At 45.7% G+C, this 7,500-nt stretch overlaps 1 protein-coding gene across 22 annotated transcripts in view; it reads right to left on the reverse strand.

Annotated features, from left to right (window-relative positions):
* The window catches only part of LOC122256429 (RNA binding protein fox-1 homolog 1-like), a 375,573-nt gene that overhangs the window by 282,848 nt on the left and 85,225 nt on the right, over nucleotides 1-7,500 (reverse strand). Inside the window, exon 1 of one of the 22 annotated variants that reach the window (XM_086552781.1) lies at nucleotides 3,508-3,554. The exons of the other annotated variants lie outside the window; for them this stretch is intronic. Coding sequence (XP_086408907.1) covers nucleotides 3,508-3,516 — 9 coding nt within the window. The 5' untranslated portion in view covers nucleotides 3,517-3,554. Of the gene's footprint in view, nucleotides 1-3,507; nucleotides 3,555-7,500 lie in introns of those variants that run through there. 22 annotated transcript variants of the gene reach the window in all.

Below are 7,500 nucleotides of genomic sequence, written 5' to 3' on the forward strand. Positions count from 1 at the left end.
GAATCCATGAATCCATGATGAGGGGAGTTATCTGCCAGTGAAGGACAACGAAGTAGAGGGAGGTGCACGGACGCCGTGATATTTGGAGGGTGGGGGTGAAGGAGAAGGAGGGGCGTGAACTGTAGCCGGACTGTCGCAAAAAAACGAAAAAAAACAGCAAAACTACGGCGACGACGACAAAGACAACAGGAAATCCGACGACAGCAGCAAAGCAACGACTACGACAACGACAACAGCAGCAGCAGCAACGAGGACCAGAGCGAAACCGGAACGAATCCCGAGCCGCTCAGCATGAATGTTTCCAAATTGCACGTCCCGGCCCCGTCTTTGCTCGGGTGAATGCGATGAATGTCCCCTTCTTTGCCGGTCCCTTCGTCCTCTGGCTTCGCTTTCCCCCAGTTTTAAAATATACCCATTTCCCCCTTTCTATTGGCCTGTTATCTGACTGACTTGACGAAATTGGCACCTTTCACCCATTCACAACTGGCGTTCTCCTCGCTGATCATGTCTATACTCGGCGGGGCGTGATTGCCTTTATTTCGTGGACTTCACAATCTCCAAACTCCGCCAACGCGTTACGTATCCGGCGCTTTCGGCGAAACGGTATATACGCACGAGGGAAATTGAGGAAGTGGAAAAGGGTATCGAAAGGATATTGAAACTTTCTATGATGGCGTAACATTTTTTCAAGGATGTTATGACTTGTTTTATACTACATCTCGCATTTCCTTAAGACCAGAGTAAAGACAGCTCAACAGTCTAAAACCCCACCCTAAGGCAGTGTCATGTAAAGTTATACTGCCATTATTTCCACAAGTAGACAACAAAGACATCACACCATGCTTAGTCCATTCCGCCTGACAACATCAAAGGCCGTTCGCTTGACATTCCACACGATTCATTTTCCGGTCCCAAAGTTTACCCTCGCCCACGACTGCGACGTGTTTGGCGTCAGAGACAGGCCAATTTTCCCCCGAGGGGCTGTCGGGGGCTGTCGGGGGCTGTCGGGGGCTGACCCACGCTCTAGTGCGCCACGAGGCTTCGCTGGCGGGGAAGTGCTCTCAGCCCCTGAGATGCTCCTCGGCTGAGTTGAATTATTCAGGCTCTTACGAATTCAAATCCATCACAGCTTTTAGTGATATAGATCTAAGCACAAAGAAACTCCAGGCGAATTTCGTCGACTTTCTGTCAACAATTCTCGGTTTCAGGTCGACCGAAAGTGCTCACACGAAGGGCTTCTTAATTCTGACATGATGTTACGCGAAGCATTTACTCGACAATTGTAAACGATTCTGCAGACAGTCATCGCGACATTCCGTTAGGGATATTTCACAAAGAATACAAAACTTAATGATACTTTTGATACCTCTTTAAATCTAACAGGAAATGGTGGAGGTTCTCGTGCTGTAACAGAAATATTCAAATTAAATTCAACAAAGTTGCCACAAAGTTCAGTTACTCAGTGACGAGACGTGTAGGAGCAAGAATCGTGTATCTTTTATTTTGCAGTATCCCAAAGAAAGCAAAAAGAAAAGACTACAAAAAATAAATAAACAGAATGTGTAGCCATTGATCAATAATATTTTGGCTGCTATTGGCTACGGCTTCGACTGTTCTGAGGAATATGGTGCTTACCTAGGATTTATGGCAACAGGTTATTGGAAAATGGGCATAAACATATGATAACGCATTTGTGGATCCATTAGAGCTTAAGGGAATTTAGGAAAGCAAATAAAGTCTTTGACGTGTTGCCTTTCTCATTTCGTAATTCCCAAAACAGGAACTACAGAGAAAATAGACGTAATTTTCAGCTTCGATCTCAAGCTTGGCGAGTCAAAGGCTAGTTGCATTTGAGGGTTGTCCCGCCTACCCCGTTTGCATGCCTTAACTACGTTAACTTCCTCTACTAACTTTGTTTCCGATGAGATTAAATGTAGGAATTTGGAGAGAGTGAGGTTGGGATGGGAAAAAAGGAAACAGATACAATTGGAAAAGAAAAGAACATTTGGGGAAGAAATGAACGAAGGGAAAAGAAAATTGAAAGGCAGGACGAAAGGATCAAAGCAAAGAAAAACAAATGAAAATAAGAAAGAAAAGAAAAAAAGAGAAGAAGAAAAGTTTAAAGGAAAAAAAAGAAGGAAAGTTATCAATAAAACCATGAACTCTCAAACTACAAAAGAGAATTGGCTACAATAGAAAATATCGACAGCTAAAGAACGACATCACCTTTCGAAGTATATTGAGACAATGGGGTCCTTTGTATAAGGTCGAGGAGGATAGAAGACGAGAGAGCTTCGATTGGCAGACGGCGCATCGTAGAAGAGAAGTAAGAATCGATAAAAGAGAGAGAGAGAGAGAGAGAGAGAGAGAGAGAGAGAGAGAGAGAGAGAGAGAGAGAGAGAGAGAGAGAGAGAGAGAGAGAGAGAGAGAGAGAGAGAGAGAGAGGGGGCGGGGAGATAAATGAATAGACAAATAGAGAAAGAGAGAGAGAGAGAGAGAGAGAATGAGACAATACAGACTTACCTATTTATACGAATGGTCAATACTTCCAAGAAAATGTGAATGGCAAAGTAGACCTGCTACAGTTATTATATTGAAGTTCCAGATTCAAAAGCCAAGACGCCCGAGTATCAGAGTGCACTCGAGATCATCTCATAGAAGTCGGGTTAAAAGGCTTCAAAGTACTTTTTTATGATGTAGGAAGAGGAAAAAGGATACGTCTCTCCTTAAAACGCAGAAAAGGGCGTTTCTTCCCCTGTCTGGTCTACTTTAATAGAGTTGCTATAGCGATGGTTCCGGATCTCTCGCCGAGGAAGACAACAAACCGAATGGTCTCGCAATACGACTTAGATACCGCATACAACCAAAAACTTCATAAATACTCGAAATCCAACTAAGCAAGTATTCGAATCCTGTGATAAAAAAGGATAGTGAATAAAATCCGAGCGCCGCGCGTGGCCTGAAGAATCCTGAATTAGTTTCCTTGAAGGTCCTGCAATCACGGTTCAGCAGGAAGAGCCAATAAGGGTCATACCGCAAGCCTCGCATGGGCAATACTCGACGTAATTAGGAGCAGTCCAATCTCCAGGCCGGCTCGAGCATAGCGCGCGAACACGTCTCGCTCCAGGAGGGCCCTCGGTCTCTCGTAGGCTTTGCACTCAGAAGGACTCTCCGAGATCATGTTCCTGCACGGACACTCGTACTCTTGGGAGGAACGAGATATGCGTGGCGGACGGGAGGGGAAACAGAAATAAGAAAAGAGAGAAAGATAAAAAAATAAAAAAAATGAAAAAAATAGAGATAAAAAAAAAAAAAAATAGTGCCTGGAATATCTCCATCAAGATTTAATTAAATATTCAGCAACATGAAACCACCAAAGACTACAAGCACTTTCGCCATGGGTAATCATAAGCCCCCGCCTCTAAGAACACGGCACACACGAAGAGCGTGCTTGACAGGTGGACGTAATGAAGCGGAGCACGCGAGTACACCCTCGAATAGCCTTACCTGAGCCATTAATCACACTGCGAATGCTGCCGTTTCACGTACCTGGAAAATAGAGAAATGGTCTTAGCACACCTCAGTACAGCGAATGAATGAGTAAGCGAGACAGGGCGAAGATAATGGCATTGGAGGTACATGGGGGGTACGGGATATGGTTCGATAGTAGGGTGTGAGTGGCATGAGTGTGGTAAAAATCGCGGTTATGGTGGGAGGGAGGGAGTGGAATCAGTGGTAAAAATGGCAGTAAGTGGTATGAGTGTAGTAGAAACAGCCGTTATGGTAGGAGGGAGTAAGTAGTATGACTGTAGTAGAAATATCGGCTATGGTAGTAGGGAATAAATGGTGTAAATGTGATAAAAATCGCGGTTATGGTGGAAGGGAGTGGTTTGAGTGTGGTAGAAATACCGGTTATGATGGTAGAGAGTAATTGATGCAACTGTGGCAGAAATGGTGGTAGAAACAGAGCAGATAGTGCCGGAAGAAAATAGACGGAACATGCCTATTAGACTTTATGTATAAGGGTGACATGGTCGTTTATGACATGTTAAGGGCGTCGGCGATGACGTCACAGCAAACTTTACGGTCAACAGGGACATATTATCCAACCGTTGACAACACCAACGCCTGCTGGTGAGATAAAGAGTCCTGTGTTGATGACTGGCGGTTTTGGGATAATGGTGGTTGATGGTGAGTGATGACGCCCATTGGACGCTGATGGGTTAGCAAACGACGGTGGCCAGCGTGGGGGAGGCTGAATGGGGGTGTGTGGGTGTGGGGTGGGTGGGGGTGGGTGTAGGTGGGTGTAGGTGGGTGTAGGTGTGTGTAGGTGGGTGTAGGTGGGTGTAGGTGTGTGTGTGTGTGTGTGTGTGTGTGTGTGTGTGTGTGTGTGTGTGTGTGTGTGTGTGTGTGTGTGTGTGTGTGTGTGTGTGTGTATGTGTGTGTGAGAGAGAACGAGATTAAGAACGAGAGTGAGAGAGGGAGAAGAGGAGGGAGTAAGCGACTCGTGTGATGAAAAGCTGGGATATAGGTGATGTGAAAGAAGGACTGGCTGGGGGCGCTCTGGTAGTACAACGCTGCTGTGTGCGTTATGGAATGTGATTTTCTCTCTCTCTCTCTCTCTCTCTCTCTCTCTCTCTCTCTCTCTCTCTCTCTCTCTCTCTCCCTTTCTGTCTTCATCCATCTCCGACTGTCGGGTAGTGTCACTGTTAATCATGTTAAATAATGTAGGTACTACAGACAAACACACACACACATATCGAGAGAAAGAGAGAGAGAGAGAGAGAGAGAGAGAGAGAGAGAGAGAGAGAGAGAGAGAGAGAGAGAGAGAGAGAGAGAGAGAGAGAGAGAGAGAGAGAGAGAGAGAGAGAGAGAGAGAGAGAGAGAGAGAGAGAGAGAAGGGAGGGGGCGGAGAGAGAGAGAGAGAGAGAGGAGGGAGAGAGAGGAGAAGGAGAAGAGAGAGAGAGAGGAGAAGGAGGAGAGAGAGAGAGGAAAGAGAAAGGAGAGAGAGAGAAGAGGAGAGAGGAGAGGAGAAGAGAGAGAGAGAGAGGAGGAGAGGGGAGAGAGGAGAGAGAGAGAAGGAGAAGAGGAGAGAGAGAGAGAAAAAGAGAAAGAGAGAGAGAGAAGGGAGAGGGGAGAGAGAGAGAAAAGAGAAAGGAGAGAGAGAGGAGAGATAGGAGAGAGAATAGAGTGAGAGTGAGAGAGAGAGAGAGAGAGAGAGAGAGAGAGAGAGAGAGAGAGAGAGAGAGAGAGAGAGAGAGAGAGAGAGAGAGAGAGAATCATGCACGCAAGCAAATGCATGCATGCGCCTGCACATCCATATGTAGACGTGCGAGGAATAGGGAGATGTCGAGGGTATAGCAAGCAAGGTTGTGTATCAGCAGGAACAATGGCGAAACAGACATATGTATACAGAGATAAAGAGATAGAGATAGATATAGATGATGATGATGTTGATGACAAAAAGAACAGCCTCCAACAACAACAATAATAAAAATAACAAAACAGACTGAATTAGAAGAACTAAAAAGGCTCTCCAACCGTGAAAATATGTTAAAGCACAAATTGCTGTAGAAAATAATTCATAGATTAATGTCAATACGAATATAAGGCAGGTAGAAAATACACATAGAAAAAACAACAACAGTAATGTCGCTAGAGTATGGAGAGATTACTGAATCGACTTGATATGAAAGAGGGGAAAAAATAATCCCAGGTGTGTGTCCCCCCCCCCCTCCGCAGAGTAGTTATTCCTTTTGTGCTATGAGGAAACGGCAGAAATTATAATTTCTTTCACTCATTCCCTGTCAAAAAAAAAAAAAAAAAAAAAAAAAAAATCCTTATAAGAAATCCCTCTCTACAGAAACTTCCCTTTGACTCGTTTTCACCTTCATTTTCCAACCGGTGTTTAGAGATCATGTTTTTCGGAGGAACTATCAACTCCTTACAAGGAAGAGCGTGGACCGAACTTTTCCCCGAGTCAGGAGCCGAGCTGCAAGGGTCATTAATTCATTAAAAGTAACTTAGGGAGACCGACATGCACTTCGGCTTTGACGGGAGGTCAGGGGAGGGAGGAAAGGGAGAGGAGCTCCGGCGAGGGAGAAAAGGGAGGGGAGGTGGGGGGAGGGAGTGAGGGAGGGAGGGAGGAGGCAGGATGGGAAGGGAGAAGGGAGGAAGAAGGATGGGAGGGTAGAAGGGGAGAATAAGGGAGGAAGTAGGGTGGGAAAGGAGGAGGGAGGAGAAAGGAGGATGAAGGGTGTGAAGGGAGAAAGGGAGTAGGATGGGAAGAGAGAGGGAGGAGAAGGGAAGGAGAAGGAGGGGGAGGGAAGAGGGAAGTAAATAAACAGGACTGCGAAATTGACTCACGTGGAGGCCTTCACTCGTGGAATACAAACCACGGCGACCCTGCAGCTGTGGGGTGTCCTCAGCCCCCTCGGGTTTTGCAATAAATCCAAACCTGTTTTTGGGCTTCATCTATAAATGTCGTAACTGGACAAGTGCTCGGGTCAAAAGGTATAGCGACCTGCGATTGTGCTTCCCGACCTGTCTGAGCCTACGGGCAACAAGTCCTGCACTCCCGGAAAATCGCTTCCTCCACCCCATCTAAAGCCTTGTCATCCTCAGAGAATCCAAGCTCGTCCCATCAACCATAAGCTATATTCCACAACGTAATCCTCTCTGTGGTCTGTCTGCCTCCAGGACTGACTGAGAGAAGAGACATTATCTTTATCTTTATGGTGCATGTTCTTAGATCATTTCCTTGAAAGATGGTTAGTGTATATCTTAGATGGTTAGTATGTATCCATCACTATAATATCTGTGTTGCGTGCTTTTAGGCCAATCCCTTGCAAGAAGATGATTAGTAAATATCTATCACTATAATCTCTATGCTTTTAGACCATTCACCTAAATGGTTGCATACTTTTAGATCATTCCCTTTAAAGATAATTGATAAATATTCATCACTATAACCCTTATCCTGCTTGGTTTTAAATAATTTCCTTGAATTTCTATATAATATGTAAATCAAACCTAAAACGCAATGGAATCCCGTGTTACCACAGCCCCTCCTCCATACCCTTGCCATGTTTGCGCATTCCCCAACTTAATCTCGTGTGTATGTGTGCGAGTTTCCGGGGATTAGACAACGACTCCCTTTGCCCTGCGCGGTTTCTATGGCGCCAAGTAACTCATGCAACCGGGAATTGATTTGGTGACGACAAGTGGTAAATAAAAGAGAGCGGTGACGTAAGGGCGATGCTCTGGCAACGGGATTATGAGGCGTTACAGCGGCGCGTCTTCTCCGGTTTCTATTGGATGGATGGATGGATGGATGGATGGATGGATGGATGGATGGGTGGATGGATGGAAGGATGGATGGGTGGATGGATGGGTGGATGGATGGATGAGTGAATGACTGGGTAGATGGGTGGATAAGTGGGTGAGTGGATGGATGGATGAGTGAGTGACTGGATAGATGGGTGGATATGTGGGTGGGTG

The sequence above is a fragment of the Penaeus japonicus genome, unplaced genomic scaffold (assembly GCF_977035675.1).
Source record: "Penaeus japonicus unplaced genomic scaffold, GWHDUDI00000001_assembly GWHDUDI00000027, whole genome shotgun sequence".
In the NCBI taxonomy this organism is placed as follows: Eukaryota; Metazoa; Arthropoda; class Malacostraca; order Decapoda; family Penaeidae; genus Penaeus; species Penaeus japonicus.